The 21,950-nt window shown below is 42.8% G+C and overlaps 1 protein-coding gene across 1 annotated transcript in view; it reads right to left on the bottom strand.

Moving 5' to 3' along the window:
* Nucleotides 1-12,891, bottom strand: part of LOC119285711 (paladin-like) — a 41,885-nt gene extending 28,994 nt beyond the window's left edge. The window contains exons 1-14 of the mRNA XM_037565038.1: nucleotides 12,489-12,891; nucleotides 11,951-12,082; nucleotides 11,271-11,342; nucleotides 10,817-10,887; nucleotides 10,641-10,740; nucleotides 10,464-10,562; nucleotides 10,041-10,167; nucleotides 9,648-9,781; nucleotides 9,507-9,566; nucleotides 9,195-9,427; nucleotides 5,934-6,363; nucleotides 4,981-5,304; nucleotides 4,259-4,864; nucleotides 4,026-4,175 (exon numbers count right to left, since the gene is read on the bottom strand). Coding sequence (XP_037420935.1) covers nucleotides 4,026-4,175; nucleotides 4,259-4,864; nucleotides 4,981-5,304; nucleotides 5,934-6,363; nucleotides 9,195-9,427; nucleotides 9,507-9,566; nucleotides 9,648-9,781; nucleotides 10,041-10,167; nucleotides 10,464-10,562; nucleotides 10,641-10,740; nucleotides 10,817-10,887; nucleotides 11,271-11,342; nucleotides 11,951-12,082; nucleotides 12,489-12,656 — 2,706 coding nt within the window. The 5' untranslated portion in view covers nucleotides 12,657-12,891. The remainder of the gene's footprint in view (nucleotides 1-4,025; nucleotides 4,176-4,258; nucleotides 4,865-4,980; nucleotides 5,305-5,933; nucleotides 6,364-9,194; nucleotides 9,428-9,506; nucleotides 9,567-9,647; nucleotides 9,782-10,040; nucleotides 10,168-10,463; nucleotides 10,563-10,640; nucleotides 10,741-10,816; nucleotides 10,888-11,270; nucleotides 11,343-11,950; nucleotides 12,083-12,488) is intronic.
* Between the last annotated feature and the right edge of the window lie 9,059 nt (nucleotides 12,892-21,950).

The raw sequence follows: 21,950 nt of genomic DNA, 5'->3' as shown, positions 1-21,950 counted from the left end.
AGGCATGGGCACACCTCACCCAAGCCCATGAGGACGACGAGGGCATGCAACAGGAAGAGCCACGGGCAAAGGCATTCCTCGGAACTACGGATGATCGAGCATCTGGAGGGGTGGTACCTCGATATAGAGCCAACCAACCACATGACAGGCCACGAGAGGTCTTCTCCAAGCTCGATCACTTTGCGGTCGGCTCCGTCATGTTCAGGGATGGCTTGGTTGTGAGCGTCCAAGGCTGCAGCTCAGTCACTTTCATTGACAAGTTGGGCGCACACAAGGTCTTAATGGGTGTCTACTACATTCCTCTGCTCCGCAACAGCATCATGAGCTTGGGGAAGCTGGGAGAGAATGGCGCCGCCATCCACATCAACCGAGGAATCCCTTGCATCTAAGACAGGGAGAAGCATCACCTTGTGATGGTGCCAAACATACACAACCGGCTATATGTGGTGCACTTCAACATCGCTCACCATGTGTACCTCGTTGCACGCCGCAACTCCTTCGCGACACTAAGGCCCATGTCTCACCACAAGATGGCGCGTGGGAGCTTGAGCATGACTAACTCTGCGATGCCTGCATCACCACCAAGCATCGACGAACTCCTTTCGCTAAGAGGGCGAACTTCGGGGCTGAAAGGCGCCTTGACCTCGTGCATGGTGACGTGTGTGAAACACTCATGCCCACAACCCATGGGCCATCACTATTTCCTGTTGTTGGTTGATGACTGCACCCGCTACATGTGGTGAGCTTCAACATCGCTCATCATGTGTGTCTTGCTGCACGCCACGACTGCTTCAACAGATCGCGACACATGTCTCGCGACAAGATGGTGTGTGTGTTGCCGGAGCTCAAGCATGTGGACCAACTCTAAGATGTTTACATCACCATAAACACCAGCAAACTCCTTCCCCCAAGAAGGCAAAATTCAGGGTTGAGGATGCCTCGACCTTGTCAATGGTGACATATGCAGACCAACGCAACCCACGTGGCCGTCACTATTTCTTGCAGTTGGTTCATGACTGCACCGGCTACATGTGGGTGTTCCTCCTAGCAGAGACAATGTGGCTACCTCAGTTCAGCGCGTCCTAACCAGACCGAGAGTAGTAGGGCAAGCCCCCAGACTATCCGGCCCATGCTGGTATCCAAGCACCCCCAATCAAATACAGAACAAGACGTGTATGGTCCTGGCACCCCCACCGCCTCAAGCACCAGGACTATCCGGCTGGATTCACCCCCGACTGTCCGGCCCTATCTTCACCAGCCGCCGCCAGACGCGGAGTCCGCATGGCCCAATGACCGGATTGTCCGACCCTGTGTCTCCATCAACCGTCATCTCGTGTCTGCCCCATGCCAGCAACAGCGCCCGAACTATAATAGCCTTCCAAGCCGAATTGTCCGGCTATGTCCTGTATGCGTGCAGTGAAAAGGCCAAACCCATGTATCACTTTCCCAACTTACCCTTTCATGACTAGACTATAAACACCCCTCCTCCTCCTTCATCCTAGGGTTAGCTAAGACAAGGTTAGACATTAGAGCTTACGTCATGTACCTCCCCATGTGGGATTCCTCCTACATGGAGTTGGTTCCCCTAGTGGAGATCAAGGCCTCCTCTTAAGGAGAAGATTCCTCTTGTGGAATTCAAGCCCTCCTTTGTCCTAGGACATAAGGAAGAAGATCTCCCACCTCATTCTTACCTCTCCCTTGGATTTGTAAGAAACCACGTGAACTGTGTGGTGTGGTCTATGGTCACAAGAGGGTGTTGCCTTGGCATCACTAGTTATCCATGTGTTTCACTTGTGTTTCCCCATGATTTCCTAGTGATTCCCCGCGTATTCTTTGTGTTCTTCCCCAATCTACCTCCATTTCATGAAGATCGGGCCACCCTACGGCTTGCCCCGTATCAACCTCCATTTCGTGAAGATCGGGCCACCCTACGGCTTGCCCCGTATCAATACCCAAGTCCGTTGTCTCCAACCATGATGTCAACTTTGTGAGCTATTTTTCGAAGACGTTGTGGGCTAAGCTCGGTGTCAAGCTCCTATTCTCCACCAATGCCACCCACAAACTGATGGTCAAACCGAAGTCATAAACCGCACTCAATCAACCCTACCACGTGTTATGATCAAGAACTTGAAGTCATGGGACGAGTGCATTCCTCAAGTCGAGTTCGCCTACAACTGCTCCACTCCACCCACTCAATGACATGCAAGAGTCCATTTGAGGTGGTGTACATTTCAAACCTCACACCCTGCGACCCCCAACCACTACCACTTCAAGAACGCACAAACTTGGGTGCCACCAAGCGCTCTGAGTACATGAAGCAACTACATGAGGAGAAAGGCCAACATTGAGCAACAAGTTCAACATCAAGCCACCAAGTTCAAAGCCAATCGGCGACCAATGATCTTCCAACCCGGTGACTTCATTTAGGTATATCTTCGGAAGGAGCATTTCAAGAGGAGCGGATGTTCGAGCTCCTGCCAAGAGGATACGGACCATTCCAAGTTTCCAACATATCAACGACAATCCCCTAAAAGAACATATCAACGACAATAAGGTAACTCTTTTCCTTAACGAAGGTCCTTCCAATATTCATGAGAATGAGTTGCTACATCATGGTGGAACTATATGTGACTATGTATGATCAGGCGTGATGGCTTGGATGGCTTGGAGCACAGAGAAGAAGAGATGATGATGAACGAGGAAGGCATGGAGCACGAAGATGGCATCCCAAGGCAAGGTCAAAAACAATGAGAAGGCCTACCCAGAGACTCCAAGCCACCTCCGGAACACCGAAGGCTGCCTCGAAGGAACCCCGAAGTCTTCGGGTTGACCCCCGGTGTCTAGGATTCGTAGCTCTCTGATACCCCGGATTCGCACACTACTAGCTAGCCCAAAGTATGCCCGATGATACATTGGAGATTCCGGAACCCCTGGAGATTCCAACCCAACCTGCCATAGTAAAGTCAGCTTGGGGCCTCGTAACTCTCCCACTTACCTACTCTTTCGCCCCCAACCAACTATATAAGACACCTCTTTAGATCTAGGGTTAGCAAAGCATAAACTAAAAAATTGAGAGAGCTTTGCTCATCTATCCTCCCCTAGTGGAATCAAGACCTCCCTGGTGGAGAAGACTCCGAGGAGTTCAAGACCACCTCCAGGTGAAGGCTTCCATGAAGCACAAGACCTCCATCTCTTAGGATTTGAGACGAACTATCTACTCTTGTTTTACCTGTTTCCTTTGGAGTTGTTGGATCAATTGAACCTCTTTGTGTAGATTTTGGTTATATAATGTGTGTGTTGGCCAGAGGATCTTATGTTCTCCTTGTGATTGCTTGTCATTTCACCTTAGTTCTTGAGTTCTTCGTGTTCTTCCCTACTCCACCTCCAGTTCATGAAGATCAGGCACACTAGCCATAATCCGGTGCATCACTTGTGCCTTCTACTTTATTAGCTAGTATAGTATAAGTCGGCTTAGCCTTTCTTAGTCTGTATGACAGTATGAATGCTGACAGCTAGGTAGTCAATTAGACTTGCCTGTACTGGTAGCTGCTAGAACTGCATTGTTGGTTTAGCAACCAACTTGCCTATGTACTATATATAAACCTCAGCTTCAGAAAATAGCACTGCTGTGTTCAGCCCCAGCTCACTATCTCCTCAAGTCTGTAACATACCTATCTTTATGTGCCTATGTAACACTCTTTTTGTATTTCAGATCCGCTTTGAGTAGTATATTCAGGTGGGGAAACTCTAGTCTCAATCCCGACCCCACCGGTGATTCCTCAAAAACAAAAAGGTTTGTGGTCCAAATAGAGCACTGCACATGGTGTGAGCTAGTAAGATAAATTTTACAATAGAAGCCTGAATTCTTACACTATAAGTTTAGCTACCCTGATGGGTCAGAATGTTTGAATAACATAGAAGGTTTAACTCACAGAAATAAATAAGGATATCAATAATGATAGAACTGTATATACATCTAGCGAGCAAATATGGAGTTCACATTGGTTAGTTGCACAGTTAGATACCTTGATAACATGTGGTGTACCACGGAAGTTCATGCTACTTGACCTTCTCTGCCCAGGAAAGAAATACATTTTGAGTATGGATCCCTTTCCCAGAACAGAACCATTACGGGCTTTCACGATGGAAGGTTGACATGTTGCTTTATGCTCATCCTGCAGATGGCAAATAGTTTTTAGTAACATCATGTCTCCAAAGTGCCCAAATGAAGCTTTGGAGAGAAGAGAAAGATATTTACAGGTACAGTGAAAAAACGCCCAGGTCGCAGTCTTATGCTCCATTTCATGGTTTGGATCTCCGGACGCTGTTGCAGCCAATTTTTAAATGAAATCTTTGTTTCTCCTTGCCCGCAGAAACCATCAAATGCTTCACTCCCGAGGTATGCCGAGAATGCAATTAATTTCAGGTACCTCTCCAAATATTCAGCACCACGATTTAATGCGACTCTCCTAACTCTTGGCTCCATATTTTGTTGATTAATCACCTTTGTGTATTGCAAAACAGCTTGGCGAATGTTCTGCAAAGCTGAACACTTGTCAATAACAGTATCTAAAATCTGTCTACACTCAATCCCATTGTCAAATAGCCTTGTAATCTTTCGCAACAGAAGGATGTCATTAATGTCAAATCTAGGGTGTAGCTCTGTCAAAGTGTGAGGTTTCCATGATTCTGAATTCAAGTGACCATTGTGGTCCATTGTTTCTTCTCCGCTTGAGTAATCGGCATCAGTTGTGTCTTCATGATTATTTTGGATGGCTGGCATTCCAATAGGTCTGCCGTTATTGATTCGAAGTCTGAGCAGGCAAGCAATCACAGTACCAGTAGTTGTTCTGCCCCTGCCCATCTATAAGACCACAATGTTAAAATTCAAGTTTTTGAAGCCTATGATATGAAGAGCCAATACTTCTCTCAAATAACAAGTATAGAATTCTTTCCCAGCAAAGAGATAAGTTGTAGTACCTGGCAGTTGAATACAAGAGCAGCATCCTTGCAAGCAGCTGCGACATTAAAGGCTACCGTATCAAAATCTGAACTTTTGGGGGCCTTACCATCAGTAATGGGCACTCGTGCATATTTGATTGGAAGGCCTTCAGAGTCCAAACATTTGTATACCTCCAGTGGAGTCAGAACAGCTTCATTATTGACATTTTCCCATGCATCAAAGATCTCACCATTGTCGGTTTCATGAATAACCATTATTGCCCCATCATACCGTTCTGCTTCTCGTAAAATATCCTCCTTCAACCGAGCTTCCATACGCTCAACTCTATCACGACCGATCCCCTGACATCAGTGAATTTTATCTGATTTAGACCACTAAATGTTCCTCACGGAAAGTACAGGATAGCATATCACATATCACATTCAATGAAATGTTTCTATACAAGACTAAGTAGTTTAGGTGTGATTAGAATGCTGAGATACAGTCTGAGTCTTGAGGGACAGGTCAGCCTAGAGAAGGCTACTCAACATATGAGAGCTGATCAACCCAATTTGAACCAAGCCCCACAAGCCACAACAGGTAGTTTATTCGAGTACTGAACATGTTTAGACATTATAATTGACAAGTTCACATTTTAATGGTCTGAATAAATGAGCAGATTTTTTTTCACACAAATAGTATCAGCACAAGGCCTTTGGACACCCGACAGCACCTTCAAGCTCAGTACTTGTACAAAAGCATATGCAGAAATAAAGATAACTTAGTTGTGGATTCAAATTAATCATCATGTTTAGTGCTATAACTTGTGCGGTTAGTGCAAATTACTATTCAGAGAGAGAAAATGAAGTCATGTTGGAGAAGCAATGCATGGAAATTGTCATATGAAGTTATTTTGTTTATACTAACACTACAAATCATAGCATCAACTATCTGCCATAAATCCATAGAGGCAACTGGAAATGGAACATACCGTGTACTCAAGCATATTCTTGTACGGTCTTTCTACTTCTCGTAGCACAAAAGGCTTTCCATGTATATAAATGACGGGCTCTTCTCTCATATTATGCCAGAGTATCGGCCGGTTTCCCTTGCTTGTACTAACTCGCTGAATAACAGCCCGAATGCCATCAACAGTAGGATTTGCAACACCATAGACTGAAAACCCCGGAATTTCCCGGAAATTAGGTGCACCCTCAACTCTTTCAGGCAAATTAAGATTGTGACACCCTGGACAGTGATCACTTTTTAAAACAGTTTGACGTCCAAGAACTTCTCCATTCCTCATGGCAGCAACAACATCCATCTCATGTGGGCGCCCATCAGCAGATTCAATAATTTTTGGAAGAGTAGGTTTTGAGCTCGAATAACCAAGAGCGCCCATTGGATCTCTCCTCAGCAGCCTGAATATATTGAAATATGAAACGACTTACAGGTTATGTCAAATAATGCAACAAGAACCCATAAACAGAAAATTAAACAGTTTTTGCTGGTACTATTATAAATAGTTTTTTTAATATGGTGTTCTCGAGTATTAACTGTGCAACAGAAAGCGTCATTACTAATGTTTTACAGTGAGAGATAAAGTCCACAGATTGGCGGCATGCGAATAGTTTATCATGGCAATATAGACTTGTTTGTTCTTCCTTCTATGTCACATTAGTAATGAGCCATGTGAACAAAACACAAAAGTTGCATTGTGAGCTAGGGCTAACTGCAACGTATGCTCCTATGGAATTCTGAAATGCTCTTAAACTGAAGTGCAAAGATGTTACAGAAGCGGCTACGGGCCCTAAATTATTAATTTATTATCAGTGAGCTGGGGATGATCACTAATGTAACGTTATAATGGATCATATTGATATATGATGTCAGTGTTCAGGATATCGGTAACTGGTACCATACCGGTCGCGTGCTCATTAGAGGTAAATAGGCGAATTTTCCAGTTAATCACTGATAAATTAGTTAATCGGCCGATAAATCAGTTAATCAGCTATCAGTGACCCAACAAGTAGTGACTAACTGACCGAGATGCCGATTAACTAGCCGATATTTGGAACAATTATGATTACAATTTTATGCCAAAAGCTGGAACCTGACCCGTTTAGGTTTTTGCAACAAAACCAACAGTTCATTTTTTTTCTTTCTTTTAGCACAAAACTGGACCACAATTGAATTAGCACATTTCATTTTATTTTAACACTTTGATAAGTAGAATATAACCATCAAGGAATGTGGCGCCAATCATGCATGCAATTGCGGCAGATTGGTGGTGGGCTGGGGTAGGTAATCTACATGGAAACTGGAGAAACCAGTTAACCAAGCAGTTACCGTTAAGTAATTCCAAGCCCTGGTAAGAAACTAAATAGTTCCATTTAATTCTGACAGCAAAGATAATTCTTCAAATATAGGCATGGACTAAAGAAGCACAGAATTTGAACAGCAAATTACAGTTGTGGTAATTATTCAGATACATGTCATGACCTAAAGAATTACTGAGCTGCAAAATACAAATCGCGCCTGTGGTCTGATGGTCACCCTTGTGGATACAAGAATGTCTTACATTATGGGACGGAGGGAGTATATACTAGTTTGTTTTTTCCTCTAACATTCTTGCTATGATTTATGCCTCTAGTTAGATCAATATGGTGTTTGGCCGAAATTAGTGAGTGTTTAAGACATCATATGACTTGGTCAGAACACGGGAGAAGCTGCGAGAATGAGTGGGAAGGTGGGATATAACAAAGCATCTGTAAAATGCCAGAAGAGTGTACAAGATGTTAACCTTCTTACCTGTACCTATTAATTTTGTTATAGTTATACTAGTGATGTCTTTTGACCTTATGCATTCTAGTCTATTGGCACCCTCTTGTTAACTTTTGGCATCCTCGTGTATGTGTATATATGCTGGCTTTGGCCTCTCAATAATATCAGTTGCATATTTCCTAACATGGTATTACAGCTTAGGGTTTTTTTTCCGCACGCGCAACCCGTGCTCTCGATCCAATTTTGCGCCGCCATTGTTTTCTTCACCGGCTGCTGCTACACCTCCCTTCCCTGTTGGACGCCGGTGCTCTCCTCTCCCGGCTAGCCGCTCCTTCTCTCCCTACCAGCTGCTGCTCTTGTCTCGTCAACGCCAGCAGACACAAGTTACCGGTCTGTAGATTCTTCACGGCTTCCCTGCACGTCCAGATCGTGCACCACCCAGCTCGGAGATCGATGGCTCTCGTCGAAGTTTGGCTGCCGGCACTGGTTCTCGCCCAGGCTGCCGTCCACGGTGCTCGGTTCCCCCAAGATCAGCCGGCGGCCGCTGGTTCCACCGCAGGCTTCGTCCAGATCGTGTGCCGCTGAGATCGCCGGCTCTCCAAATTTGGCCGCCGGCCACCTGTTACCGCTCAGGCTGTCGTCCGCGGCGCCTGGTTCCCGCCCAAGATCGGCCGCTGGCCGCCGGTTTCCGTGCTCCACCACCGCAGGCTTGCGTGCGTTGACTGCGTCAGGGTTGCGTGATCCATGCAGTGTGTGCGTGCCAGCTAAATTGTTAGATCGGCAGGCGTGCGTGCTATTCTCCAGGCCCGTGCTAGATCGGCTTGCTTAGGTCGCTGGTGGGCCTGCTAGCTTTGGCCTCTCAATAATATCAGCTGCATATTTCCTAACAAATTTCACTTGATGTAAATCACAAACTGGGTTACCAAAATTCAACAAGTTGTAGTTATGTATTTATACAAAATGGCAATGCTGCATAAAACTAATTAAATATAGTAGGATGATGGAGCTGTGTTCAGTTATTAAACTTGAGTGTCTGGCCTTCATTCTTTATTGATGCCAATTAACCGTTGGCATCCATTCTTATAGCAAGACAATAACTTGAGGAAAAAATGCATGTAAACTGACATGGCACTAACTGTTTGATAGGAGACATAGTTACTACATGACTCGACACTCAAGCACCAATGTCTTGAACATGGAGACTGCCTAGTAGAAGTGTCAGCGCGACCTAGCAATCATTCCAAATAAACTACAAAAGAAAACAATTACAAAGAAAAAATGCACTAAAGTAAGCAGATAGCAGTTCTTTGAATATCCACATTCAGCCTACTATTCAATGAAGTGGCACAACAAGGAGGGTAAAAAATTAAGACTTGTCTTGTGTCTCAAAGGAAACAAAGTTTGGGCCAGATACACTCTTACAAGCTATGAACTGTTGGCATTCGTATGCGGAAGTACCATGGCTCACCTTCGAAGAATGCTGTACAGTTCAGGTCTCGCTCTCATCCAATCAGAAAAACTAACTCCTGAAGATGTTGCTTGGTGAGCAGAGCTCACCGAATGTACATAGACAGCAAAACATATGAGGAAGTAATAACGTTCCAAGTACTCCACAAAGAAGGAAAGTGATGCCTCCCGTTTCATCTCATCAGGTTGCCGAAGAGTGCTATTGCGGTAGGTCGCAATAGCTTCTCTCAGGTTCTGTTCACAAGGACAGCAAGCACAAACATGAAACAATAAGGTTGCTTGAATTGAGTTATCAGGACATAAAACGGCATACCTGCATAGAGTCACATTTGTCAATAACTTTGTCCACTTGTCTTTTGCCTTCAACACCACCCTGCATAAATATCAGACACAGAGTCACTACTGAGAGAAACTAAGTTAAAAGGAGAACAGTTTAACATATTCAGATTATTGCCTCCAGAACTCGGACTAAGCTCCTAATGACAGCATATTCTCCTCTGAGAATTGCTTCTTCTGAGCTAGGACTGTAGTCATCTAAATCATTTCCAGCATAGAAAACCTTCCCAATTGAACTTGTCCTTGGGATACCTGCAGCAGAAAGCACCCCACACGTTAAATATCTGAAAATCCAAGTATAGGTGTAAACTATAAGCGCATAATGTGATAACCATACAGTCAGACAAGTACGCACCAGGCAGGCTTTCAGTTGCCATCAGTATATATAATATTATAAATACTAAATAATCTCGTGAAAATTCAAAACACGTGACAATCATATAATTGTGCATGTGGAGCATTATATTTCTTGACCAGTTCTATATAACAAACTGGTAACAACGGTGCACACCTGAAGCTCCTATCCGATTTAGGTAAACCAACGTAGATATGACCATGCCGGTAGTAGTCCGTCCCCTCCCCATTTGACAATTAAATACAATTTCAGTCTCCATATCAACTTGAGAGATTCGATGTACCTGTTAGACACATCAAAGGAAATTTAATTCTATGTAACATACTTTCCAATCTCAGTATTTTTATTATTGCAATAGCTGATTGTCTGCGGAGAATGCAATCCCTGCTAAATGTGTTTCCTACTAACTGTGTCAAAAGAGTTGAAAGTTAAAGCATAAAGAAATAGTGTGACTAGCACACAGATCTCGTGGTAGACAGGCAACCTGGACGAGTGAAGGTTCAATTTTACAGCAAATATAGTGAAGACATAGGGACGAGAAGTTACGTGGAGAACCTAATGGCGGCGTATAAAACTAACCAGGTTATCAAAATCCCCTTCCTTCGGAGCTTTTTCATCAGTTATAGGAACACGCTCGTAATCAACAAGGTATCCTTGGTGTTGTAACTCCTCATAGACCTGCAGATGAATTAAGTTTTCTCAAAAATACCAAGGAGAGGTAAGAGGTATGTTCTAAATCATCAACCATGGAGTTACCTCAAGTGGAGTCTTAACTGTATCAGACATCACTGACTCCCACTGGTCCACCATCTGACCATTCGGCAGCTCATCAGTAACTAGGATCTTATTCCCATATCTGCACCATCAAATATTGCATTATAAAAACCTGCTCGAAGTAAACAGAGAAGTAGTTTATCTTGCTAGTAACGTACCTTGAAGCTTCCTGAAGAATATCTTCTTTCAAACGAAACTCCATCTGCTCGACTCTCTCCCGGTTGATTCCCTATATTATATTAGCAAAAGTCAAGGATTAATATTAGGTATCATGAAAATAAAATGGAAGCTATATGGACATCAACAAGGTATCTTCTATGGGATGGCTCAACTGTATAGCCTACGTGTAACTGGAAATACCCAAATCGACAGGAATCCCTAAGAAGCTATAGTTAACACCTCTGCACCAAAACGTCACAATCTCTTTAAACAAAGCAATAGCATTGGTATAAAGACATTTGTGTCATAACTTCCACTGTGGAAATTTACCAGGACAACTATCTCCAATATAAGACATTAATGAGATTGTAACATAACCAGTAAATTTGGGAAACCATAAATTATCAGAAAATGCACGCAAAATAATTATCAAAGTCAGGTGTCGAAGCAAACCGTATATTCAAGGTTTGAGAAGGGTCTTTCGGCATCTCGTAGAACAAAAGGGCGACCATTGATATAGATAACCTGTGTAATATTAGTGGAAAAACACATATTACTAGATGTGATAACAAAAGACATAACATATGAGTTAGAGCATACATGGTACTCCCTCCGTCCCAAAATAAGTGTCTCAACTTTGTACTGGTACAAAGTTGTACTAAAGTTGAGACACTTATTTTGGGACGGAGGGAGTATAATATAACCTGTTCAAGAGAAACTTCACTGAAATTTCAAATTTAAGCAAAATGCTGCTAAAAGCACAACAAATTTTCAAAAGTACATATTGTTTAGACATGTGTCTCAGATAAACCAAAAAATTGAAGTCAAAGGCCTCTATGGAAAAGATATAGAGACATATGATTAATGGAACATATAGATTTTGTATAGATATTAAACATATAACAGAAAAATAGCTTCTATCATATGTATAGACATTAGATAACATGTTTAATGTTCGTGGAAAGACCTCTTCCCTACCACTCTATTTATTTGCATCGAGTTGCAACTTGATATTCTGGTCAGCTGAGCATCCATTATTTGCTCATTGTAAATTTCCATAGTTTTCAAAGTTATAAGCATTGTGTTTTGCATATTTTGCACAAAGACTCTAATATGATAATTAGCTATCTTACTGGTTCCTCCCGAAGACTATGCCATAGAACTCGGGTTTGCTTTCCCTTCTTTTGTGCCCCAATATGATTTAGCACATTCACAATTCCTTCCATTGTGGGCATTGCAACACCGTGAACACGCAGTGATCCTGCCTGAAAAAATGGTGATAATGAGTATGACATGACACCTTTGTAAAGCATGAAGACCGAGCATATGGAATAAATTTGAAGGATGCTGAAAACCTAGGCATCATGTTGAATTTACAGAATCCCGTCAAAAAGGAAGCTAGATTATTGCAAAACTGAGATGTACATTTACAAATGCATTTTGTACGCAGGCACAGCAGTTAACACCCAAAAGCACAAAAACACTGTTTGAAACTCAAGCCTACATTATGATGAGATACGTACGTGACAAACAGACAGCTAAGAAAGATAACAACGCTAAAAAGCAGGTCCTTTGGGGATTTTTTTTGTTGTCCAAATTGGCACGATTTCCTTGAAAACTCGGGGAATGAGGCCAGGAAATCGTACAATTCAGAGGAGGTTGAGACGTAACCTGCCGGTAATTGGGCGCGCCGTCGATGTGCGGGGTGAGGCGCTTGTTCTGGCAGCCGGGGAAGTGGTCACTCTTGAGGATGGTCTTCTTCCCGAGCACGGAGCCGCCCCTGCTGCTGATGACCTGCTCTCCCACCGCCTGCACGTCGTCCATCTCACCCACCTCCATCCTGTCCTCCACGAATCCTCCTCCTCTGACGGTGCACCGGCTTGTAAGGCACCGACAGGGCAGCGAGGCGCGTGATGCGGATACGGGGTAAGAGGAGGAAGGGAGAACGCGGCGGTGGGAAGAGAAGGACGGGGGCAGAGGAGGCAAGGAGCCAGTAGGCGAGACGAAGACGATGCGATAGGGGGAGGGGGAACGAACAGAAAAGAGGGGAGGTCGGGTGGGAAGGCCGGCAGGCTCTCCAGCCGCGCCCCCGCCGGGCCCCAGGGCGCCTTTTTACGCGCCGGCATGGAAAAAAATCCTCAAGACGTCGAAATTCGCCGGCTCGGTCTATTTTTGGGCCCGGCAATCGCAGACCGAACCCAACGTCCTGGGGCACTCGGGGGCTCCGATGTAAGGGGGAAACACGCCTGGACCATCCCTGGCGAAAAGTTAAGCCAATTGTCCAGATTCGCCCCTCACCCCCCGCGCGCTCGGCCACTACCCTGCCAATCTCGGCGCCGCCCACTGCCCAGCACCCATTCCCCGTCGGAAAAAAGAAAAGGTTTCGCCGCGACAGCCTCTTCACCATCGTCCGGGCGAGTTTCCGGCGCTCCGGACGTGCGGGGCGGTATACCGGCGGGTGTGCGCCCACCAAGCCTGACAGGTGTTCGGCGTTTTGTCTGCTCGGGATGGACTCTGACGACGAGGAGGCGCTCGCGGCGCTGCTGCAGGAGGGAGCCGATTCCGACGACCAGGACGAGGAACACCTTGTTGGGGAACGTAGCATACAATTTCAAAAAAATTCCTACGATCACGCAAGATCTATCTAGAAGATGCATAGCAACGAGATGGGGAGAGTGTGTCTACGTACTCTCGTAGACCGAAAGCGAAAGCATTATGTTAACGCGGTTGGTGTAATCGAATGCCTTCGCGATCCAACCGATCCAAGTACGAACGTACGACACCTCTGTGTTCTGCACACGTTCAGCTCGATGACGTCCCTCGAGCTCTTGATCCAGTAGAGGATCGAGGGACAGTTCCGACAGCACGACGGCATGATGACAGTGATGATGATGTGATCCGCGCAGGGCTTCGCCTAAGCACTACAACAATATGACCGGAGGAGTAAACTGTGGAGGGGGGCACCGCACATGGCTAAGAGATTTCTTGGTGTGCCTTTGGGGTGCCCCTGGCCACGTATATAAAGGAGGGGGGAGAGGCCGGCGGCCAGGAGGGGCGCGCCATGGGGGGAGTCCTATTTGGACTCCTAGTCCATGTAGGATTCAGACCCCCATTTTCCTTTCTTCCACCAAAGGGAATAGAAAGGAGAGGGAGAGGGAAAGGGAAAGGGGGTTCCGATAACCCCTCGGTACTCTGGAAAAATATCCGAATCGCTCGAAACTATTCCGATGTCCGAATATAACATTCCAATATATGAATCTTTACCTCTCGATCATTTCGAGAATCCGCGTCATGTCCGTGATCTCATCCGGGACTCCAAAAAAACTTCGGTCACCAAAACACATAACTCATAATATAAATCGTCATCGAACGTTAAGCGTGCGGACCCTACAGGTTCGAGAACTATGTAAACATGACTGAGACACATCTCCGGTCAATAACCAATAGTGGAACCAGGATGCTCATATTGGCTCATACATATTCTGCGAAGATCTTTATCGGTCAAACCACATAACAACATATGTCATTTCCTTTGTCATCGGTATGTTACTTGCCCGAGATTCGATCGCCGGTATCTTCATACTTAGTTCAATCTCGTTACCAGCAAGTCTCTTTACTCGTTCCGTAATGCATCATCTCGCAACTAACTTATTGGTCACATTGCTTGCAAGACTTATAGTGATGTGCGTTACCGAGAGGACCCAGAGATACCTCTCCGATACACGGAGTGACAAATCCTAATCTTGATCTATGTCAACTCAACAAACACCTTCGAAGACATCTGTAGAGCATCTTTATAATCACCCAGTTACGTTGTGATGTTTGATAGCACACAAGGTGTTCCTTCGGTATTCGGGAGTTGCATAATCTCATAGTCAGAAGAATATGTATAAGTCATGAAGAAAGCAATAGCAATAAAACTAAACGATCATTATGCTAAGCTAACGGGTGGGTCTAGTCCATCACATCATTCTCTAATGATGTGATCATGTTCATCAAATGACAACACATGTCTATGGTCAGGAAACTTAACCATCTTTGATTAACGAGCTAGTCAAGTAGAGGCATACTATGAACACTCTGTTTGTCTATGTATTCACACATGTACTAAGTTTCCGGTTAATACAATTCTAGCATGAATAATAAACATTTATCATGATAGAATGAAATATAAATAACAACTTTATTATTGCTTCTAGGGCATATTTCCTTCAGTCTCCCACTTGCACTAGAGTCAATAATCTAGATTACATAGTAATGATTCTAACACCCATAGAGTCTTGATGTTGATCATGTGTTTGCTCGTGAGTGAGGCTTAGTCAACGAGTCTGCAACATTCAGATCCGTATGAATCTTGCAAATCTCTATGTCTCCCTCCTTGACTTGATCGCGGATGGAATTGAAGCGTCTCTTGATGTGTTTGGTTCTCTTGTGAAATCTGGATTCCTTTGCCAAGGCAATTGCTCTAGTACTGTCACAAAAGATTTTCATTGGACCCAATGCACTAGGTATTACACCTAGATCAGATATGAACTCCTTCAACCAGACTCCTTCATAGTTGCTTCCGAAGCAGCTATGTACTCCGCTTCACACGTAGATCCAGCCACGATGCTCTGCTTGGAACTGCACCAACTGACAGCTCCACCATTCAATATAAATATGTATCCGGTTTGTGACTTAGAGTCATCCGGATCAGTGTCAAAGCTTGCATCGACGTAACCATTTACAACAAGCTCTTTGTCACCTCCATAAACGAGAAACATATCCTTAGTCCTTTTCGGGTATTTCAGGATGTTCTTGACCGATGTCCAGTGATCCACTCATGGATTACTTTGGTACCTCCCTGCTAAACTTATAGCAAGGCACACATCAGGTCTGGCACGCAACATTGCATACATGATAGAATCTATGGCTGAGGCATATGGAATGACTTTCATTTTTCTCTATCTTCTGCAGTAGTCGGGCATTGAGTCTGACTCAACTTCACACCTTGTAACATAGACAAGAACTCTTTCTTTGACTGATCCATTTTGAATTCCTTCAAAACTTTATCAAGGTATGTGCTTCTTGAAAGTCCAATTAAGCGTCTTGATCTATCTCTATAGATCTTGATGCCTAATATGTAAGCAGCTTCACCGAGGTCTTTCATTGAAAAATTCTTATTCAAGTATCCTTTTATGCTATCCAGAAATTCTGTATTATTTCCAATCAACAATATGTCATCCACATATAATATTAGAAATGCTACAGAGCTCCCACTCACTTTTTTGTAAATACAGGCTTCTCCAAAAGTCTGTATAAAACCATATGCTTTGATCACACTATCAAAGCGTATATTCCAACTCCGAGAGGCTTGCACCAGTCCATAAATGGATCGCCAAAGCTTGCACACTTTGTTAGCACCTTTAGGATCGACAAAACCTTCTGATTGCATCATATACAACTCTTTTTTAAGATATCCATTAAGGAATGCAATTTTGACATCCATTTGCCAAATTTCATAATCATAAAATGCGGCAATTGCTAACTGATACGTCTCCGTCGTATCTATAATTTTTGATTGTCCCATGCCAATATTATACAACTTTCATATACTTTTGGCAACTTTTTATACTATTTTTGGGACTAACATATTGATCCAGTGCCCAGTGCCAGTTCCTGTTTGTTGCATGTTTTTCGTTTCGCGGAAAATCCATATCAAATAGAGTCCAAACGAGATAAAATATGACGGAGATTTTTTTGGAATATATGTGTATTCTGGGAAGTGAAATCAACACGAGACGATGCTCGAGGGGCCCACGAGGCAGGGGGCGCGCCCCTGACCCTCGTGGACAACCCGTAAGGCGGTTGTTGCCCTTCTTTCGCCGCAAGAAAGCTAATATCCAGATAAAAATCTTGTTCAAATTTCAATCCAATCGGAGTTACGGATCTCCGGGAATATAAGAAATGGTGAAAGGACAGATCTTGGAACGCAGAAACAGAGAGAGACAGATCCAATCTCGGAGGGGCTCTCGCGCCTCCACCGCCCTGGAGGCCATGGACCAGAGGGGAAACCCTTCTCCCATCTAGGGAGAAGGTCAAGGAAGCAGAAGAAGAAGAAGAAGAAGAAGAAGGGGGGCTCTCTCCCCCTCTCTTCCGGTGGCGCCGGAACGCTGCCGGGGCCATCATCATCACCGCAATCTACACCAACACCTCTGTCATCTTCACCAACATCTCCATCACCTTCCCCCATCTATCTACAGCGGTCCACTCTCCTGCGACCCGCTATACCCTCTACTTGAACATGGTGCTTTATGCTCCATATTATTATCCAATGATGTGTTGCCTTCCTATGATTTCTGAGTAGATTTTTGTTGTCCTATCGGTAATTGGTGAATTGCTATGATTGGTTTAATTTGCTTGTGGTTATGTTGCTCTCCTTTGATGCCCATCATATGAGCGCGCGTGTGGATCACACCATAGGGTTAGTTGTATGTTGATAGGACTATGTATTGGAGGGCAAGAGTGAAAGAAGCTTCAACATAGCATAGAAATTGCATACGGGGTTAAAGGGGGACCAATGTATCTTAATGCTATGGTTGACTTTTACCTTAATGAACGTTAGTAGTTGCGGATGCTTGCTAATAGTTCCAATCATAAGTGCATAAAATTCCAATTCAGGGATGACATGCTAGCAGTGGCCTCTCCCACATAAAACTTGCTATCGGTCTAGTAAAGTAGTCAATTGCTTAGGGACAATTTCGCAACTCCTACCACCACTTTTCCACACTCGCTATACCAACTTTATTGCTTCTTTACCTAAAACAGCCCCTAGTTTTTATTTACGCGCTCTATATTATCTTGCAAACCTATCCAAAAACACCTACAAAGTACTTATAGTTTCATACTTGTTCTAGGTAAAGCGAACGTTAAGCGTGCGTAGAGTTGTATCGATGGTCGATAGAACTTGAGGGAATATTTGTTCTACCTTTAGCTCCTTGTTGGGTTCAACACTCTTACTTATCGAAATAGGCTACAATTGATCCCCTATACTTGTGGGTTATCAAGACCTTTTTCTGGTGCCGTTGCCGGGGAGTTATAGCATGCACTACAACAAAATTGACATACCATGACAAAAATCCTTGTGACGATGATGGACAACGTCACCAAAATGCTCAATGTGTGATGTTCTCGTAGGTGGCGTCACCAATTACTACAAATAGGTGACGATAAGCGTCACTGAAATGTCTCGGCCTATGAGCACACTTGGCTGTGAATTTCTGTGACGGTCTGGAAGTTTGCATGACAAACTTGATAGTCATTGAATACTACGAATGTGTGACGATCAATTTTTTGTCAGTTAACGTCTAGCAGTGGGACGCACCATAGCTAGTTTTTTACGGGTCCCACCATAGCTAGTTCACGAGTTGATGAGAGGTAGGTTTTGGCAGTGGGCCATAATTTTTCCAAAGGCTATTGAGCATTGCAATTATTTTGTTCTATCTAATATAAGTAGGTAGTGGCCATGGAAATACTTATAATTATTAGTTTTTATAAAAGGAAAACCTTGTCTTGTTCTTTTGTTAGATGGTTATATTGTCGTGTGTGCTTGTTTGCTTTATCACTAAGTAATTTTTATTTGATGTTCTAAGTTGTTCTCTATCTTTAGTTATGGATATGGAACATGACATACCAAAAAAATTTAGGTTTACTTGCTACTCATGGAGATGGGGAACCTCCTAAAACCCTCGATGCTCATTATGTGAAAGATATTATGCACTACTTTAGTAATCCTGAGAAAACCCCATTCAATTATGTAATGGGAGACACATTGGATCAACATGGATACTTTAGGGATTATCGCTTGACTCAAAAAGGGAAACTATTATGGGATCAAATTTATATGTTGCATTGATATGCTCGGCAACTATGCTTGAGATATGATTATACTTGTTGCTCTAGGATGAAGGCTCCACACCTTCCCTTTTCATGCAATTTTAATGATAATGAAACCTTAGCTTCTTATGCTAATGGTGTATATGATTACTATTATGTGGAACGAATAGAAGAATTCGTTGCTTTTATGGGTGCTTATGAAATTGAATCTCTGTTTAAAGAGTGTGAAAATCTTGATGATGCTGTTTACAGACCTGAAATTTTTGCTATACTTATATATTGCTACGAGAATTATGAATTCAATTCCAATATTGATGATTTTATTAAGAGAGTCTCCCCTGTCCAAGAAGAGACTAATATTTTGCAGGAGTCTATGGAAGAAAAAATTAATGAAACTATGAGCTCATTGGATGAAAAAGATGATGAGGAGAGCGAAGAACAAAAGGAGGAAGATCAGATTAGCTATCCGTGCCCACCTTCTAATGAGAGTAACTCTCCAACTCATACATTATTTAATGTCCCTTTGTTCTTACCGAAGGATGAATGCTATGATGATTGTTCTGATCCCGTTGATTCTTTTGAAATATCCCTTTTTGATGATGCTTGCTATGCTTGTGGCCAAGATGCCAATATGAATTATACTTATGGAGATGAACTTGCTATAGTTCCTTATATTAAACATGAAATTGTTGCTATTGCACCCACACATGATAGTCCTATTATCTTTTTGAATTCTCCAAACTACACTATATCGAAGAAGTTTGCCCTTATTAAGGATTATATTGATGGGTTGCGTTTTACTACTACACATGATGATTTTGATAGATATAATATGCATGTGCTTGCTGCTCCTACTTGCAATTATTATGAGAGAGGAACTACATCTCCGCCTCTCCATGTTTCCAATATGATAAAATTGCAATAAACTGATTATATTATGCATTGGCCTTTACTACGTGTGCATGAATTGTTCTTTTATGACATGCCGATGCATAGGAAGAGAGTTAGACTTCGTCATTACATGATATATGTTACCTTGTGCTCACTACTAAATCATAAATCGTTGTTAATTAAAATTGGCTTTGATATACCTTGGGATCCGGGTGGATCCATTACTTGAGCACCTTATGCCTAGCTTAATGGCTTTAAAGAAAGCGCTGCCAGGGAGACAACCCGGAAGTTTTAGAGAGTCATTTTTTTTCTGTTGAGTGATTTTTTATAGTTTAAAAATAAAAAAATAAAGAGGGGAACCAAAAACTTTTCAAAAAGGAAAGTGAAAGTGAGAGAGACAAGCATTGTTGAAGTGGAGGAGCTCCTTGAACTTTGTTCATGCTCACGGAAACTTTGTGAATCTTGATTACAAAAACTTTTCAAAAAAATAATAAGTATCCCCTTGTAAAATTCCATTGTATTATAAAAATAACGTGCCAAGATTTGCCTTTAGGATGTTTATAGTGCTTGTTGGTTTGTGCGGTGCAAAACAGAAACTTTGGCTGTAGTGCGCGATTTTACATTTTTTACTGGAACGTCGAACGGTTATGAAACTTTTTGCAATGTATTTCTATACAACTTGTTTATTTTTACTAATTATTTCAGAATTTTTGGAGTACCATAGGTATGGTGAATGTTCAGATTATTACAGACTGTCCTGTTTAAGACAAATTCTGTTTTTGATGCATAGTTTGCTTGTTTTGATGAAACTATCGATTTCTAACAGTGGATTAAGCCATGTAAAAGTTATATTATAGTAGCTATAATGCAAAAATAAAATATGAATTTGTTTGCAACAGTACTTAGAATAGTGATTTGCTTTATTATACTAACGGATCTTACCGAGTCTTCTGTTGAGTATTGTGTGGATGAAGTGTTCGAAGATCGAGGAGGTCTCGATGTGAGTAGAAGGAGGAGAGGCAAGAGCTCAAGCTTGGGGATGACCAAGGCACCCCAAGTAAATATTTAAGGAGACTCAAGCATCTAATCTTGGGGATGCCTCGGAAGGCATCCGATCTTCCTTCAACAAGTATCGGTATGTTTTCGGATTCGTTTCGTTCATGCGATATGTGCAAATCTTGGAGCATATTTTGCATTTAGTTTTCACTTTTATTTTATGCACCATGCTGGTTTGAGATAGTCCATGGTTGATTTATAAAATGCTCTTTGCACTTCACTTATATCTTTTGAGTATGGCTTTATAGAATGCTTCATGTGCCTCACTTATATCATTTGAAGTTTGGATTGCCTGTTTCTCTTCACATAGAAAACCGCCATTTGCGGAATGCTCTTTTGCTTCACTTATATTTGTTAGAGCGTGGGCATATCTTTTGTAGAAAGAATTAAACTCTCTTGCTTCACTTATATCTATTTAGAGAGATGACAGGAATTGGTCATTCACATGGTTAGTCATAAAATCCTACATAAAACTTGTAGATCACTGAATATGATATGTTTGATTCCTTGCAATAGTTTCGCGATATAAAGATGGTGATATTAGAGTCATGCTAGTGGGTAGTTGTGGATTGTAGAAATACCTGTGTTGAAGTTTGTGATTCCCGTAGCATGCATGTATGGTGAACCGTTATGTGATGAAGTCGGAGCATGGTTTATTTATTGATTGTCTTCCTTATGAGTGGCGGTCGGGGATGAGCGATGGTCTTTTCCTACCAATCTATCCCCCTAGGAGCATGCGTGTGGTACTTTGTTTCGATGGCTAATAGATTTTTGCAATAAGTATGTGAGTTATTTATGACTAATGTTGAGTCCATGGATTATACACACTCTCACCCTTCCATCATTGCTAGCCTCTTCGGTACTGTGCATTGCCCTTTCTCACCTCGAGAGTTGGTGCAAACTTTGCCGATGCATCCAAAACCCGTGATATGATACGCTCTGTCACACATAAGCCTCCTTATATCTTCCTCAAAACAGCCACCATACCTACCTATCATGGCATTTCCATAGCCATGCATTCCGAGATATATTGCCATGCAACTTCCATCATCTTCATATACATGACTTGAACATCATTGTCATATTGCTTTGCATGATCGTAAGATAGCTAGCATGATGTTTTCATGGCTTGTCCTTTTTTTATGTCATTGCTACGCTATATCATTGCACATCCCGGTACACCGCCGGAGGCATTCATATAGAGTCATATTTTGTTCTAGTATCGAGTTGTAATATTGAGTTGTAAGTAAATAAAAGTGTGATGATCATCATTACTAGAACATTATCCCATGTGAGGTTATCAAAATAAAA

This window comes from Triticum dicoccoides, chromosome 4A (genome assembly GCF_002162155.2).
Source record: "Triticum dicoccoides isolate Atlit2015 ecotype Zavitan chromosome 4A, WEW_v2.0, whole genome shotgun sequence".
Lineage (NCBI taxonomy): Eukaryota > Viridiplantae > Streptophyta > Magnoliopsida > Poales > Poaceae > Triticum > Triticum dicoccoides.
The sequence above is the reverse complement of the archived record's forward strand: the minus strand, read 5'-3'. Positions and strand labels throughout refer to the sequence as shown.